Genomic DNA, 19,028 nt, shown 5'->3' with positions numbered 1-19,028 from the left:
TAATAATAAGACCAACTATTTAAGAGATTTTATTATTATATATGTATATATTTCTATTTTTAATATATATATTTCACAAAATAAATAAACTATTTTCTAAACTACAGCATATTTATTTTAATTATGTACAAAAAAAATAGTATAACAAAAGATAACATTGGATGTTCAACACTTATGTGTTTTTATCCTGTGACTTATCGGAAAATAAAGAATTTTGTTCCGATAACCTTTCAAGCCCTGGTCTCGCCTGGTATTTCTTAATTTGTTGTTTAGCGTTTGACTTTTTATCTATAAGAGACTCTATATCGACTTTCTGGATGGGTTTCAGGGTGGCATTTAAAATGGGTTGTCCCGGATTTTTCAACACGACCTGCCCACCCTTCATTTCCAGAATTCCTACAACAAAAATAATTATTAGTTTGTTAAATTTAGATACACAATGTGTTAGAAGTTTGACTCTCATTACTTGAGCATGAAATAGATTAAGGGGTAAAACCACACGAGAATTTTGAAAGAATCGATTGTTGGATAAATGGTTTAAGCAATGCTTATGTGAAGAATATAGGAAACAAGTTTTAGGTGGGGGAAAAATCGGTAAAACGAGTTTTTTCGAGGTGGGGCGCAACCATCCACAGAGGTAGCTAACTATTATAGTAGTTATTTATTATCTGCCATCTATGATCGTACCAAAGAGTTATGTTTGACCGCGCGCGCAATCCCCACTCCATCACGGACTGTGAAATCTGAGTCCATCATGCAAGCATATTTTTTCATATGATTGGACAAATTGGCACGTGGAGGGGATAGGCGACGATAGGCTCGCGCGCTTTGTCTTGGGACTCCATGAGGCAGTAACCCGTATCACTGAAGTGTGGTTATACGTGTTTTGTTTTTGCTTTGGCACTTTTTAAGGCATTATACTTTATAAGTTTAAGTTTAAAATGAGGGTTTGTGAAATAAAAAACTTGTTATTAGTAATTTAAGTTTAGAGGAAAAAGTCGAATTGAAAAATAACGGACGTCCAATGCCAGTGTTGAATTTAGTTCAGGTGCAGAAAGAGTGCAAAAGTAGGCTGGCTTTTATTCGCAAATTTGATAAAAACATTTATGATAAGACCCTGTGGTTGAGTGTGTTGTGTGGTTGTGACGAAACAAATAGATTTTTTTGTTTTTATGTTTATTGTTTGGAGGAGGCGAAGAAAACCGGACGAAAACTGGAGTTTCTGACTTGAAACATTTACCGGACAAAATTAAGAAACATGAAAATTCTTCTAAACACAAAAATAAGTTGTTGAGTTTTTTACTTTTAGGAAGAGTAAATATTGCTTCTTGTTTAAATAGTGCTTATGCAGAACAAATAAATAGTCATCACGAAACAGTTAAGAAAAATCGATTGCTTCTTTCAAAAATCATAGATATCTTATAACTATGTGGTACATGTAACCTTCTTCTTCGTGGACATAATAAAAAAAGTGACTCGGTAAACAAAGGGGTATTTTTAGAACTGATAGACTATAGTGCAAAAATTGATCCCGTTTTTGATAAACATGTTAGTGATGCCCATGTTTTTATAGGAACTTCAAAAACTATACAGAATGAACTATTACAGTAATCTACATAATTATATCCTAACTGGGTTGGTTGATCGATTATCCACTTCAGCCCCCACACGTTGGAATTTTACTTTTCGCATTGTATCTAAGTACATACCTACTGTACACACTGACAGTATTCATTTTGGGGTACTTGCAAAACACAATGACCTTCAAATTCCTTAAAATTTTTCGCCTGCGGCGCTAGGCGGGTGGCTGCCACCCCCCACACCCCCCACAGCTCTTATGATATACGTCCTCTTTTCAAAATGCGTCCTCCCCGTATTCAAACACACGGGCCGCCACTGCTGTCGAGTCTTAGATCAAGCCGAAAAGAAGATGAAGCAGCAAAAATTTTAAAAGCGTTTTTCAAGACTTTCACTTTTTTAACTGGTCAAAACATAACTCATAAAGTTTTCAATCAACTTGAAATTTTGTGCAGAGCTTCACAATAACATAATTCAGAAAACATCGTAGGAGCTTTTCGATTGTTTAACAATTTTCATTGTTATTAACAATTTAATGCAAATTTTTGGTCTTTTTCTGAACTTTTTTTTTCACTAAATCAACAATTATTAATATTTTTTAATTTCCCTACGAAGTTCCCTGGCTTTAAGTATAAAATATCAGGAATTTTTTTTCCAAGACCATCCGTTAATAAGAAACCTTTCCGGCCATACAGCCCTCTGAATATAAGGTTCGTTGATTACCATCACCTATAGTCGCCATTTTGAATCCAAATTGTTTGAAAAAGTCCACAATACTACCTGAAAACGTGTACAATAAAGCCCTTTTGTTCCCGACACTATATCTTGTATTGGTTTTTGCCTTGAAAATTCCCGAAAACAACAATTTTTTCCAAACCATTAGAGTGATGTTACCCCTGAATAAAAAATCTGTATATTACATCTGTGTAATTAACCATTCATAAAATACATCGAGATATAATATTGGAGAATTTTATCGCAACTTGGAACGCTGCGAGTCGAATTACTTAATACATTAAATGCCAAGTGACGCTTATAGGTACCCACGTGACTTATACGTGAGTGCTGCATACGCTTTAAAGAACCTGGAATATATTTTAATAAATATTCGTTAAAAAAATAATATAAAATATGAGATTTTATTGTGTGAAATCCAATTCGAAATACAATGTGTAATCATCCAGTCAAAAGTCATTGATTTTAAGTTTTTCTAAGGAGCTATTCGCGTAGAGTTGATAGAACAATTTTGATTATTTTTACAGGAATGTGAATCAAACTGACTGTTAATAAAATAAGAAAATAACATAACATGATAGAGCTGAAATAAAATGTCATGTTTGTGAAACAATTTTATCGGACTGGAGGTGTTAGTGATGCGAAACAAATATTGAAAGTTGAATGCATAACAGAAATCGACCATTACAGCTACCATACTGGATATTTTTATAATACATCCTAATTTTAATATGTAAAATTATGGCATGTAGACTCTATAGTGAACAATTTTGATTATTTTGACAGAAATATGACATTCTAATGCTCAATAAAGCAAAATATATTGCAATTTTCAATAATAAGCAATTATTCAGAAAGTAATTTTAAGTGTCAGTTTTGAGGGGTAAGGCCGTTTGTAAAAGATATGATTTTTCACCGGACCGGTGAATTCATGGGGTCAGGGAAAAAACAGTCATCCTTGTACACAAAGACAATATATTCTCAGATTTTTAAATGTTCTCTCTACTCCTATGCAAAAATGCAAATATTAGTAATACAGATATTACATAGAACATTAATTTCAGAATTCATAAGCTCAATTTTTCAAATGTTCAAAATCTGTGCTTTTTATGAGACATGCATTTTCCCTTAAAGTATTGCCAATATCGGAACGCCGATTTAGACACTTATTTAGGATTTTATTAGAATTTTTTAGAATTTTTTCAGATTTCTTCGCAGCCTCGTTTTTTATTATAAATTAATAGATATTACTATAAATTATTAGAAAAAAAAAAAAAATGGGTTTTTTCAGCTGTATATCCAAGTAAGTAGTTGAAATATTTCTTATAACACTGACCTGGGGGTTTTTTATTCATAATCAGCGACCCGAAAAACCCCCGAGTACTGATTTTCATGAAAACTAAAAATTTTTCTGAAGTATTGGTCCTCCATATTGGATCAGCCATTTTGAATTTTACAATTTTGACTTCTGATTCGTAATCAGCGACTCGAAAAACCCCCGGGTATGAAAATTAAAAACTTTTTTGAATTATTGATCCGCCATATTGAATCGGCCATTGTCAATTTTACAATTCTGACTCTGATTCGTAATCAGCGACCCCGAAAGTACTCAGATGCCACATTAAAAAAAATTTCCATCGAGAAATAAAATGTATGGTTCAAAGAGTTAACCTCTGTCAAGCGCGTTTTCGCATGGCGTATTATAAAATTCTTCGAATTATGTGAATATTCGCAAAAGTTCACCAGTTTTTCTTAAAGTACACACTCTAAGGAATCTAATGATACATTGCTCCTTTCCGTACGTAGTGGAGTTTAGAGGAGTTCCGTTTCGAAAGTATGGTCAAAGCATCGAAATTCACTAATATACGAGTATAACGTTTTGCCATTTTCCCTGTTTTAAATTTTTGTACTTTGCGCCCTACTACAAGGATTTATCAAAAATGATGGATGAGATGCAATAGCAGACATTTGATTTGTTGAAATATAACAACAGTACCAATAGACCAGGCGGTATCTGTTTTGGCTTGGGTGAATCGTATATCCACGGAGATTTTTGGCTTTTTGGCTTTCACATATCACTAGAAATGAAAATTTTTCTATGCGCATAAAAAAAAACATGGGCTTAACTTTTGACAGCACAATATGTTAAAAAAATTGGAAAAATGTCATATTTTTCTTCCTATTTAATTATGTATCTTTTTAAGAGTTGATTTTAGGCGAAAATGGAAGAGGGAAAAAATGTTTGTAATTAAATTTTTTATTATACATGACTGGTTACAAATTGAATGAATTATCATTATTATGGTAAAAATCGAAAAAATCACAAAAATGGGGTTAAAAAACAATACTTTTTAGGGATTTTTTTTGGTGTGTTTAAATTGGGTGTAGGACCTTGATACTTGGCTCAAGAAAACTTCATGTTATGTAGAATCATCACACCAAATTTCATCAAAATCGGTTCGATAGATTTTGCATAATAATTTTGCAATTCAGATTAAAAAAAAAAATTGCAAATTTTCAAAATTTTGCACAGCAAAAACCAAGGCCCTTAGATACTTGAAATTTTAATCACATATAGAAGGGCTCTCAGGCTTTCAAACTTTTTTTGAAAAATTCGAATCCGTCAATAAGGAGAGCTCTGGCGCTTGTTTTAATATTGGTCGAATTTTTATACATATAAACAATTAGAACTTTGTGAATATCCAGTCAAATCAAATTTTTTAAAGCAGGTTTTAAAAGTTCTTGGAAAGACGCTTCTTTAAAAAAAAACAGATCGATTGATCAATTAGTTACGTAGTTATAGCCGTCATTTACACTAAATGTACTGGGACATCCGGGCTAATTTTTCGAAAAATACCTTTGGTATTCCGAGTACTTACCAGGTCTAAGATTACAATACTTTTCTTCATTGGCAACCTACTTTAAAACATGTTTAAAGTTATTTATGCAAGCGAGAAATTCAATAAAATCGTACGGGTGGTGGTGGTGGGGGAAGCAGAGAGCGCGGCCGCTTCGGCCTGCTCGAAATTGAATCGTCTATAACTACGTAACTAATTGATCAATCGATCTGTTTTTTTTTAAAGAAGCGTCTTTCCAAGAACTTTTAAAACCTGCTTTAAAAAATTTGATTTGATTGAATATTCACAAAGTTCTAATTGTTTATAAGTACAAAAATTCGACCAATGTTTAAACAAGCGCCAGAGCTCTCCTAATTGACGGATTCGAATTTTTCAAAAAAAGTTTGAAAGCCTGAGAGCCCTTCTATATGTGATTAAATTTTCAAGTATCTAAGGGCCTTGGTTTTTGCTGTGCAAAATTTTGAAAATTTGCAATTTTTTTTTAATCTGGATTGCAAAATTATTATGCAAAATCTATCGAACCGATTTTGATGAAATTTGGTGTGATGATTCTACATAACATGAAGTTTTCTTGAGCCAAGTATAAAGGTCCTACACCCAATTTAAATACACCAAAAAAATTCCCTAAAAAGTATTGTTTTTTAACCCCATTTTTGTGATTTTTTCGATTTTTACCATAATAATCATGCTTCATTCGATTTGTAACCAGTCATGTATTATAAAAAATTTAATTACAAACATTTTGTTCCTCTTCCATTTTCGTCTAAAATCAACTCTTAAAAAGATACATAATTAAATAGGAAGAAAAATATGACATTTTTCCAATTTTTTTAACATATTGTGCCGTCAAAAGTTAAGCCCACGTTTTTTTTTATGCGCATAGAAAAATTTTCATTTCTAGTGATATTTGAAAGCCAAAAATCTCTGTGAATATACGATTCACCCAAATATGGCTTTTTGAAACAGATACTGTCTGGACTACAATGAAATATTTCAAATATAGTTTTATGGAGGTTGAGTTTATGAGGTTGAGGTTATTGTGTATTTCGAAAATCAGGCTTCGAGGTTCCATTCGGAATTCAATTATGAGTATTTTTAAACAAAAAAAATGTTTTCGCCCCGGTGTGCCTCGGTTCGTTATTTCTTTTTAGTCTAAACGAAAATGATTTACAACATCCTCAAGTTATGACATGGGTTTAGGAAACTCTATGTCAATTAGAATAATACCAGTATTTAACTTATGTTACTACAAACAAACAAATTTTAACTAATACCTTGCTTTGCCATGGCCTTCATCTCCTCTTTGGTGACGATGAACTTCTGTACCCGAACCACTTTATCGCCCACCTTCATATTAACGAACTTCTTACTCGGCAATGAACCAATATCAGAACTAAGGTTGACATTCTCGATCTGCGTCTCTGCCTGATTGATCTGCTCCAGAGGCGCGAGTTTGAGCGGCTCCCTCACAATCTGCGGCACTTTCCTCTGCAAGGGCGCTTTCCTTTTGTAAACTTTCGTCCCCTCCTGCCTCACGATAGGCTTTATAGGCTCCAGTTCCTGCTCTTCCTCCACTTCTTGCTGTTGAGCGGAAGTTTTTTCGTTATCACCAGCGCCATCGTCGTTATCCTCAAGTTCCGAGTCTATTTCGTCCTTGAGAAAGTGACCGAATCTAGTCAGGTCTTCGCCCGGTTCTCTCTCGGTTTGCTCACGGTGTTTCGACGTGGGAATCACCTCCGGGTTGTTTATGTCGGTAATCGTGTATTCCGTGATTTCTCCTTCCTCGTACTCATCCATGTTTTCTTCCTGCTGTTGCCGCGCTTCCGATATGACCTCTTTTTCGATCTGCTCCTCGTATTCCATCTCCGCGTGTTTGAGTTCGTGTTCCTCCAGCTGTTCTGAGGTCTCGAAACTGTAATCGCACTTCTCGCAGGGATGCGGGAGGCCGGTTAAGTGGGTGGTTATGTGTTCCTTCACCATATTCGCCGTTTTGAACGTAGTGTTGCAAATGACGCACCTGGAAATGAGAATTTATTAAATAAGCCATTGCACCAAAAGGAACGATCAAAGGATATGTTTATGAAAATAATTTTATGTCTAAAAATTTCACCCTGAAAAAAGCAGACAAACCAACAAAAAGTATAAAAAAACGCAGTGTTCTTGTTCAGTTTCGAGGAAAAATTTTGAAAAATATTAGGTACATCTAGTAGGTAAATATCTCTGAAGTTTTGAGTTATTACTATTTTCTAGCATAAAACAAACTTACCATCTGTTCATTTCACAAATAAAGAACAGGATGTTTTCCTTCCAAATGCAATTTTAAATCCTATCTAATCATTAAGGGTTCAAAAAAGTCAGTGGCGTGGAATTTTGCCCCTTACTAACCCTCAGAAAATGGTAAAATTTAAAATTTCTATGCCAATGATTTTTTTAATTTTTAATTTTTACATTATATTTAGAATTGTATTTATAACAAAAATTCCTATTTCTTTTTATGAAATGAACAGCGGTAGAATTATTTTTGATATACTGAACTATGTGGCTAGCATATTTTAAATAAAAAAAAAAATCTCAGAAATGACTCGTTTTAGAAATATACATTTTTCCTTTTAAATACAATATAGAAAATATTCAGTAGCTTAAAATTTGTGAAGCTTTTAGTGACAGTGTCTCACAATATATCTACCACTGATTCATATAACTGGTTACAAATTTAATAAACTTTTACATTCATTAAGTCGCCTTTCTATGTCAAATATCTGAAGATATTTGTATATCAGGGATATTTTTCAACAACTTAACCCTTTAAAGCATAAAAGAAAGACTCCATCCACCATAACATTTTTTTCCAATCATTACTAGGACTTCAATAAGTTGTTCCTTCGAATGGATAGTAGAGGAAGTGAGAATTCTTACGTGAAACTTAGGCAGAACCTGCATTGTCCCACTTAATCAATTGTTTACAATGGAGTAACTAGATCAAGTTCAAAGTGGTTATTTGCACAGAGCAGACACTTGCTTGCTTTCTCTCAATGACTGTGGATTGATCTACATTACTTTATTTCACAATATCAAATCAAGAATTAGCGAGTATGGCATTAATTTACATAGTGTATGGATATGATTTAAATATTAAAGTTTTTTCGATCTCAACTGAAGACCAAAGAGCTAGGCAATATGTACCAGGTTCGGTCACTATGCAGCAACTCGGCATTGAAACATTTGAAAAACTTGTTCCCACATTTATTTAGTCATACCCATATACAGGTCTGGTCGAACTAAACGTGGAAAACTGCGCTCAAACACAGCCGCAGTGGGCGACTGGGCCATAAATTTCAGTTGTTGACTAATTGCCTAGCAGTGCAGTGCAGCAATGCAAAATTTGGTGTGATTCAGGTAACTTTAATTTATTATAAGTATCTTCAAATAATCATTCATATTACAACTGCGAAAGGAAGAAATAAGTGGGATATTTTGTTTACTAATATTATTACAACATGGCATTTTGGAGACCTTTTGAAACGGAGCAAAACAAAATACCGCCAGACAATATTGAATTAGTAAAACCGGTTGTTGATAAAACAGATTTAGAATTTAAAAATAAAGATTTACATGTTCAATGTCAGCGTCTCATTTTAAATATTTACGATTGTTTAAAAAGGGAAGAAAATGAAAAATCAGATAATGAAATTATAAATAGAATTCACATATTAACTAAAGTTTCAGTGTCCACAATTTTTCGTGTTATTAAACAAGGTCAATGCGTAAAGAGGAAGCGAAAACAAAAATTTCAAAACATCAATAACATGACAACATTCCGTGGACAATTTATAATTTACGTAAAGAAAATGAACATATAATAGATATTTTTTACACATTATATACTAATTATTATATTATTTTTTACCTTTAGCAGTAATCTTTTTTACGGGTGCCTATGAAACCATTAAATTTTATTGCCAAGCGTTTTTATACATGTTCAACTGACTTCGGAAAGACTATACTTGTTGTTTGTCTGCTAATCATTGTATAAAAAGACAACAAATGAATCTCAGAATAGTGGAAAATGCGGTTCAAAGACTATAGGATATTTATAGAGTCTACCCAACATATGAAGGGCAAAGACAAGAAAAACCACAACGTGATTAAAATCGGAAGGAGGACATTTTATACCTTGTCAAGGAAAACACAAGCCGAAGTAACTACCATGTGGTGTGTATTACGCGAGCAGAACCCTTATCATCTGTGTGCAAGTTATGACTGCAAATGATTTTCAGCCGCATGTAGGATTTTGATGTTGATTTCAGCAACAAGTGGCACAACAACTTATTTTATTGCTTACCTTAACTTGCTTGCTTAACTTATTGCTTATTTTATTAACGAAAGGTCGTTTTTACCCCTTGGCGCGTTCGACATTATTAGAATATTGAAACAAGTATACACGAAGCAAACGCGAAGCCAATAACTGCCGTTATTACCGATTTCGTATGGTGCCCTGTAGCGAAATGCCGACGCGACAGCTATGATCAGCCGATCGAATCCCGAACTCTACTTATTAGCTTGTGGAAATAATTTCGAACAATTTTTGTAGAATTTCCTAATACTGACTTATGGTAAGTACTTTAATTCTATTATTCAATTTCAGACCCAGTGGTGTTCCGTCGCTTTCTAACCGAAAGCCCATAAAAAAGTGTTTTAAAGTAAACATTACTACTGGCAAAATATGTCGCCAGGTTGATGTCCCTGAAATTGCTACGTGCACTCTACACAACGGGGCCGGTTTCAAAATTTTCTTTTTCTTTGATTTGACATATTTTATTCAGAAAAAGGCATTTTAAACCCCAGGTTACTGAATAAAAATTGTTTATTTTCATATCCTCCTTTACTTTTAAATGCAAAACAATTTTCACTTATAATCTCCCTAGTGCTTGAATTATTTCCAGAAATTTTTCCGAAGGAACGCATTTTTTTTTAATTTTCCCCAAGTTGCAGACGAGGAAAAATTTTCTAGGAAAATGCGTGATTGAGAAAAAATTTTCGAACATTAATTCAAGGACGTGGGGGATTCTGTAAGAAAATTTTACAACCAAAATTTATTTTAAAAATTTGACATGGTTCATTTTGAAACTTATTTTGCCAAAATAAAGTTGGCTTGACAGATAGACATTGTTTGGTGGTGCATGACATATTTTTTTCTTCTTAAACGTCACATAATTTAATCGCATTTCACGCGTTTTTTTAAATTCAAAAATGGCTCGTTTTGGAAATGAAAATTCCGAAAACATAAAAGCAGAAGTGGCAAATTTAACTCCCCAAAATACGAAGAAGTCGAAATTAAGCGTATGGAGGCAGTTTCTAGTTTTTTGTGCGGAAAGATCCTACAATGTTGAAGATCCAACAATATCGAAGACTGTGTTGTCATCATTTTTTGAAGATTATGCGTTTAACATGAAAAAGAAAAATGATGATTACAAAGAATCTGTCGTTAAGGTAAATTACGTACTTTTAGATTATTTGAAAAAAAAAAGCAAATTTGCAAAAAATATTGAACCGCTAAAATTATGTTCTTGTTTTGTTTTAGGTTATGTGGAACTCTACCGCAAAACAACTTCAAACTTTTTTTTTTGAAAAATATCAGATTAATTGTCATGCCCTAAGACTTTCATTTACATAAATACAAACTTTTAAAAAAAAATGTTTCAATCTTTAGTAAAACAAAATGGTTCTTAATGAAACATAAAAAACAACACATTCCTTTCACTTTAGTAATAAATGAGACATTTAATTTTTGAATTCAAATATTTACCTTTGCAATACAATTCACTTAGTATTACTAAAATAGAAGGAAAGTAGGTTTTTGTGGAAAACCGATGTCTATGACAATATATCAATGATTCTAAAAAAATCATAACTGTAATCAAGTAGGCTTGTGATATCAAAATTGTCTTCGCTATACGTCACGTTGACAGTCATTTTCTCTAGCGTCTAATTGTTTATAATTAAGTCATGGCAGTGAACAACCAAAAAACTAATTTAAAACCTTATAGTATTATGTAATTCTTGCACCAAAATTCTTATGTCTCATAAAAATTTACTGAAAAAAACTGGAATCAGTCCGCATCAAGAAAACCTTTTCGCAGCTATTCAAAATATTTTGGAGGAAGATATCCCATCTTTTTTACGTAAAACCAGGGCTCAGCAGAACAAAATTTCATCAAATTATTACATATATTTTATGAAACACAGACATCAGATGGAAATGAAAAATGAAAATAAAGGTAATAATTATGCTCCTCATACTTCATTAATTTTTTAAATTCTGTCACAGGTGGCAAAATACATAAATACTTTTTTTACGTGTTTATAGGTGTATAGATGGAGATAAAAGTTTTATATTTGTTTAAGAAATTGGATTAAATTTTGTATTTACATGTATAAATACAAAATTAAAACTATGCTACAAATAATTAACTTTTAAAAGTATGTTTCTTGTTTATTTCCATCCGAACGATGTCTGCTTAAAATTTGTACACTTCTACCTAGAACATAACGTACAATTTCCAAAAAAACTCACCTAAGATTCACCATGGAGTGTATGGCACTGTGGTTGATCAGCGAGTCCTTCCTCCTGAACGACATGCTACATATGTCACACTTATGTTGTCCGATCGCGGCTTCCGGCGAGGAAGACTGCATGGCGTAGTGGCTCCTCATGTGGCGGGTCAGGTGGTGACTCAAGAGGAACGTCCTGCCGCACAATTTGCACGGGTACGGTCTCAAACCAGCGTGGGACGTTATGTGGCGAGTCAGTTTTATGGCGGAGGTGAAGCTCGCTTCGCAGTAGTTGCATTTGTGGGGTTTGTTCTCACTGTGGACGACTTCGTGACGTTCTAGGCCCTAAAAGAGTTTGTTCAAATTTGTATAAAAAAAATAGTTTAGGGCGTTTCACAAGTTAAATATGGAAATTGCTAAGATGAAGTAGGACGATTGGGAAAAAAAGTACATTAATAAAATTAAACTTGTTGTCAACTACAGGTTATCAAAGTTTAAAAAATGCTTATATTTGGCAACAATATCTTCAGAACTATTACACCAATCAAGTTGAATTTCTTTCTTTAATTCAGAAACAACTATAATTCAGACAAAAAAATAGTAAAAACCTTACTAATTTTGGGAAAGATATGCTATTTTGCTGAAAGTAAAATAAGGACATTAACTTAAAGTTCGTATAATGATTCTGATAATTTTGAATAAATTTTATGTAGTTTTAATGTTTAAATGGCAAATAGTATTTGCATAATTTTTTATCTTAATTATTTTGCAAACTTTAACACGAAAATAATTAAAACTTGTTTTGCTTTTACTTATCAATATTTTATCCAATAATTTGGTCAAGAAGTTATAAATAAATTATAGCAAATTTGAGATAATAGAACTTTATAACAGAACTTCTATGTCATTTATTACTTATTCTGAAGTAAGTACAAGTTTGTGATTTGCTATTGATTTTTATTCTATAGTACATAATCACTACATATTATAAAACAAAGTCCCCCGCCACGTCTGTCTGTCTGTCTGTTCGCGATAAACTCAAAAACTACTGCACCGATTTTCATGCTGTTTTGACCAATGGATAGAGTGGTTCTCGAGGAAGGTTTTAGTATATAATTTGTTAAGTTTTTGTATACATTAACGATATTTGTTGGAGGTGTCGGAAAAAAAATAAGCCGTGTGGGAGCTTTCAACGAAAACGCTGTCTAAACCCTTTGAGATATAACAAAATAATGTATGATGGAATTGGGTATCTTATATAAGTCCGCGATGGCATATGTCTATATCTTAAGGATAACATACTGTATCCATTTTAATACTTTAAAAAATGGGCAATTATAAAGCGGTAATTGGAAAGCTATTTACACAAATACGGTATTAATCCTTATCATTTTAAATACGTTAGTTGGTTTGAGCATTTCATGAAGATTATTTTTCCCCTTTACACCATGCAAATTAAATGAATACCTTAGGAGATATAGCAAAATCAAAATAATGTGCAACGAAATTAATTTCGTGTCACTGTAATTCGACCGGGCCGCGCGGGCGTCCCGTGACTCCGCGCCTCGCGTCCGAGCCGGGGGGGTCCGAAAGTTTATGTAGTGTATCAATGTATGGTGGAATTGTGTATCTTATATATGCCTACAAAAAAGTAAAAAATTGGCAATCATAAAGCGGTAATGTAAAAGCTATTTATACAAATACGGTATTAATCCTTATCATTTTAAATAAGTTAAGGGCTTTAAGTATTTCATGTACATTATTTTACTCTTTTACACTATATAATTTAAATGAATATCTTAGGAGTAATCGCAAAAAAATTACGGACGCGAGAATAAAATTCAAGCACCTCGCTTCGCTTGATGCGATCGTCAACCCTCCCCCCGCACCGTCTTGCCTACTGTTTAGCTAATAAGTCGAACGATAACGCGCGCGTTATCCTTTAATAAACTGAGCGAATGGAGGTGACGACTGACGACTGTGTTTTCTTTCTTGGTGTTATAATTGCGTTCGATATTTTAAGGTCACAATTTTGTTTTGTATCTGTTGTCTTTAGGTAGTCGAAACATACATAGATACTTGCAAACATACTTTTATTTCATTGAGTTTTAATAATTTGTTTGTTTTTTTCTTATTGTGAATCATTTAAAACTTCATAGTCGCATTTTTATTTCGTGTTTGTTTTCTTTAGATAGTTAGATACCTAACTACTTACTTATTAATTAAGCCTACCTGTTTAAAAACGAAGCTCTTGTTGCAAACCTGACAAGTGAAAGGTCTCTTCTTCTTGTGCTTCTCCTGGTGGGCATCCAAATACTGTTTGGTTAAAAACGTCTTGTCGCACTGATTGCACACGTATTTCGGAACATCGACGTGTATCTTCTCGTGCCGTCTCAGCAACGACTCCCTCGAGAACGACTTGTTGCAGATGATGCAGTCAAACGGCTTGTCGCCGTTGTGGGTCTGCAAGTGTTTCTGCAGATCGTATTTAGTGAAGAATTTCCTCGTACACTCGGAGCATTCGTAGCTTCTTTCCCGATCGTGGTTAGGGAGGTGCAAGTCGAGCAGCTGCTTCAACGGGAACGTTCTGTCGCAGTGTGGGCAGGGAAAACAATCGGTTTTCACCTGACTGACTTTTAATACGGCGTTTACGGGATTATCGTCCTCGTCTAGATTAGAATAGTCTTCTTCTTCGAGTGTAGTATCTAAATTATTTGAAAAAATTGTAATTTGATGCTTTAAAAAACTTCATGGTTTAAACTTTAAAAACAATTAAAATTGTTTTCTGAATTGTTCAATAATTATATCAATTTTAGTTAAAAGAACAGGACGTCTTTTATTAACATTTACAAAAGATAAGGGATCCCCATTTACTGAAATTGGCAAACTAACATTAAATCCAGAGTTTTTGTATTGACGTCAGATCTGTGTTGCTGCACAATGATTCTATAGGCATATCTATGTGAAATGTCAGCATTTATTTAATTTTTTACCTTCATCACATCTGTCTCTGTTGTCTTCGTATCCTAAAATTGATTCGTTTTCATTTTCTCCAGGATGAACAGACCCTCGGTCATCTGCAGATGTGAAATTTAAGGTAATTATTTCGGTACCATCTTCCATTTTCATCCGTTTGGATTTGGAGGGTTCGGCAGGTGCGAAAGTATTTACAATTGTGGTTTTTCTTTCAGGTTGTTTCCTGTTTGTCTTTATCTGCAAGAATTTTGCAAATTATTTCCGTACATTTCTGAAGAAACAAATAATTCATATTGACAAGCATTTACTAGTTATCATATTATACATACCTCTTCCACTTTTTGAATGTATGGTTTAGAAAATTGTCCAGTGGCAAGGAATAATTTTAGGGCATCGTCTGCTTTTTTGCAGTTGGTCTTAAAATTGTATGCTTGTAAAGTGAGTTTTCTACAATAGTTGCATATAAGTTGAGGCATCCCATCATTTTTAAATACCTAAAAAGTATAGCTTAGTACTTCAACAGAAAACATCGATTAAATAATTTAAAAATTAGTAAATTGTCCACTCAATAAGATTTATTTTCCCTCCTAAAATAAAGAAAATTTATATCGTATTTTTTTAGAGCTTATAAATTCTTTAGCAACTTTTAAATGAGCCCCCAGTATATCATATTTTCCTATTTGCAACTCTGCTGCCATCTATTATTCAGAGCCAGAAATATAACGGGCACAGGCCCGTAATTAGAGGGATGTCAATGCAGGCTAAATGTCCCGAGAATTATAATTAAATTTATTAGGTAATTGTTTAGAACAGTAACGAATTCTACACATTTAAGAAAAATGGTTATATACAGGTTTTATGTAGAATGTCCTAATTAAAAATGTATAGGCGAGTCTTTGTAGAAATATATAGTGCCGAAAAATGTACTATAACAATGAAAATAAGGTTGGGACTGTTAGGAGGATGAAGATATTTGGCAGTTATTAATTCGACTATATCCCAATGCTATGATATGGTATATTCTATGTACATACTCGTATATGTTTTATATAATAGGCTACATTTCTTATAGCAAATTCGGGAATGTATTATTTTTACAAATAAGTGTCTATATAGAAATATAGACCAAAAACCAGTCAAATTAGTAAATGTAGTCCTATTTAACCACATGGCCATTCAATTTATAAATACCGAGAATATATGTAGTGGTATCAAAAATTAAATATTTCAACTTCTATACAAATATTACACACAACTTTTCTAAACAATTACCCCAAATGTTCATTATAGCTAGCTACAACCCTGAACATAACATAACGAGATTAGAATTAAAATGGCGGCTCTTACAAAATCATAAAATAAAATAGATATTCATTTGGTAATGAAAACGTAGGACACGAAATTAAGTGATCAATTCATAGTGGTTATTTAAAATATGTTAACGTAATTATTTAAATTAATTGTAGACAATAAACCATTGGCAGTAAGAAAACTTACTTAAAAAATTAAGTACGTTCTGCCAGTTGTGCCTTTTTTTCGCATTAAAAATTACAATTTAAATTCATATTTGTCAATTTAGAATGTCGAAGAATACTATTTCTGTCCGTGTACAAAAATATTTTTTTGTTTATACAGCCAAAAAATTTAGTACACTGAATTTAAAAATATATTAAATACAGTCAAAGTGACATTTTTGTCGTTGTTCATTGTCAAATTTGTCAAAATAATTTAAATGTTCCTACACGATCATGGAAAAAGAAATCTCTCTTCTCTCTTAAAGGTAGGAAGGTAAAAATTACAATCTAAATAATCATAAGGCCTAGAGAAAGCAGCGACACAAATTTAATAATTATCCTAGTCCTACATCCCACGGCATAGATGAAATAAAGCAAACTTTTCTTACATGCATACCGAACTTAGTTAATTTACAAACCTCTATTGCAATACAGGCCATGATTTGTAGCGGAAGCGGTACATAATGTTTCGTGTCCATTCCGTGCTTATCATAGATGTTTGTTAGTTCCCTTTCCTCACTCGACAAACAAAAACGACAAACTTTCATCTCCCGTAGTATGTTCGCACGATCTTCCTCCATCGTACGCTAATTATTTTATTCTTTCTTAGTAGTACACGAATAGAAATATCAAAATAATTGGAAAATCTACAACTGACGCGCTAAAATGGTGGTCGGCTTGGCTTTACGTTCATTCTCATAAATTGTAGAGGTGATTGCCACTTTCTCCGCCAGAGCTCCGAATCAATAATAATGTGTCCCTCGCCTTGTAGATGGCAACTTAAAATGTGATCAAGTAGGAATCTGTACTATGCAGTTCTAGTTATACTACTACAAAGTAGGTGGCAGGACTTGTGGTTATTGAAAAATTTAAATGTTTCATTGCATTGATTCCATAATTTTACATTCGAACTTGAAAATCGCAATACAAAGTTAATGTATCGTGTCAAAGGACAAGTCCATCACCCGTTCCAGGAGACTACAATCCAAAAAAATTCCAAACTAAAGCGGACTTCGACTACAGGACCTCTACGAACCCATCAATGAATAGAATCGAACGTCGATTATCAAAATTTGTGTGTTGCAACATTTATACAAGAACCCCTTAATGAAAATGAAGATTATTTACAGTACTCTATACAGGGTGCCACTGAGAGGTGATAGCTGGCAGCAAAATAAAGCTTTTGGGCCCAATATACCTTTGCAAAATGTTACTCGCTTCCGTTCTACAGGGTGTTTCATTAACTTTCTTTGCAATTTCCTATTTTCTGAAATATTTTAAAAGCTGTTCAACCAACGGATGTCAATGAAATTTGGTATCGTGTTATTGTTATTACTCAGCATGCGTAATACGAAAATGGTATCAATTCAATTTTACCATTGCCGCAAGATGACGCCCACCTACAGCAACATTATTGGTCCATTCACATGGCCATACATTTTTTGTTCACCTTGTATGTCCATTCTTCAACAAAAATAAAGGAATATTATTCAATTTCACACAAAAAAGGTATACTTAGGTACTTCTTTGAAGCCAAAAAAGTAGACCGTTTTCGAACTGAACGTAATTTTTCAATGAGATGCATAAGTTTACATTTATTTCTTACAAAGTATGCTTTGTTATTAAAAACAATTTGTTTACTATATTAACCACCTAATTATTATCAGTAATATATTATTATTATTTGCGTTAAAATGCCACGTCATAATGATTTTTTCAAATCCACAAATACGGGGTATGGTCTGCCTGTATGCCCAGGAAAATTTTTGTTTTCGCAGAGCAGCGCAGTGTTATTTCGAGATTTATCCGGATAGAAGGTAACCAAACCATAAAACTTTCAAGTTATTGTACGACAGACTACGATAAACTGGCTCATTTCATTTAGTCCACAGTACAGGCCCCCCCTGGAAAGTTGATTACCACATACTTTATAACTCCTGAGGCGCTTCGTTTTGACGAGTCTACCACATTTTTCCTCTGCGACTTTTCTCGATTCCTCCGCTTTTCCACTCGGAAAAGTCCAAAAACATGGCAATTTCCCGGGGTCTTGAAAAGTCAAGACCACATCTTTTATTTTTAGCTTAAGTAACTGGAAATTTTGTTGCAAATGCGGATTTAAATTTGTCCGACAGAAATTCTTCCGACATTGACGTGTCTACCGGTCGAAACATGCCAAAATAACAGGGTATTGAAAATAAATTACCACAGGTAATTTTTAGTAAAATTAATTGTAAATAATTAATTCAGTCAAAAAAGTATTGTTGTCCGACAAATTTCAAGCCGCGTTTTTTCAGTCCGACAGCTGGAAATCGGAATTTTCACGGGGTATGATAAATCGATTACCATGCACATGTCGGACAAAAATAACACACGATAGGGAAGTGTTTTTTATAAGCAAAAATTGTAATGTCCGACAAAAATGTATCCGCAAATCGTCAGTCCGACAAAAAATGATGAAAAAAATTTCGTAAAAATGTGCACATGTATTTATAATTGCTAATAAGGTATTTTTATGTATTAAGCAAAATTCCATGTAAATATACAATACAGGGTGTTTCAGAAAGACCTCCTGTAAATACAGGGGGTGAGGACGACAAAAAATAAGAATTTTTTGTCATGAACTATACCTATGAACTGTATTTTTCTCGAAAATCGTCCATATTAGGAAGTTCTAACAAAAGTACATTATTTTTAGAAAATAAAATTGTACAATAGAAATTGTAGCGCGAATGGTAAAAAACCTAACCTTAAAAAAATAGAACTTAAAATGTAATAAGAATGTAGCATAACTAGCGCCCTCTATAAAATATACAAA

The 19,028-nt window shown here is 33.2% G+C and overlaps 1 protein-coding gene across 1 annotated transcript; it reads right to left on the bottom strand.

The window, feature by feature from the left end:
* Nucleotides 1-98: 98 nt before the first annotated feature.
* Nucleotides 99-16,884, bottom strand: LOC108909513 (zinc finger protein 235-like). Its single transcript, XM_018713881.1, has 7 exons — nt 16,633-16,884; nt 15,029-15,193; nt 14,717-14,936; nt 13,956-14,428; nt 11,746-12,068; nt 6,446-7,188; nt 99-396 (listed from the first exon to the last, which is right to left on the bottom strand). The coding sequence occupies exons 1-7, from the start codon at nt 16,792-16,794 to the stop codon at nt 173-175; spliced, it is 2,310 nt and encodes a 769-aa protein (XP_018569397.1). The 5' UTR covers nt 16,795-16,884; the 3' UTR covers nt 99-172.
* Nucleotides 16,885-19,028: the final 2,144 nt, after the last annotated feature.

The sequence above is a fragment of the Anoplophora glabripennis genome, unplaced genomic scaffold, assembly GCF_000390285.2.
Source record: "Anoplophora glabripennis isolate ALB-LARVAE unplaced genomic scaffold, Agla_2.0 scaffold251, whole genome shotgun sequence".
Taxonomy (NCBI): domain Eukaryota; kingdom Metazoa; phylum Arthropoda; class Insecta; order Coleoptera; family Cerambycidae; genus Anoplophora; species Anoplophora glabripennis.
Note: the sequence above shows the minus strand (reverse complement) of the source record. Positions and strands in the feature narration are given on the sequence as shown.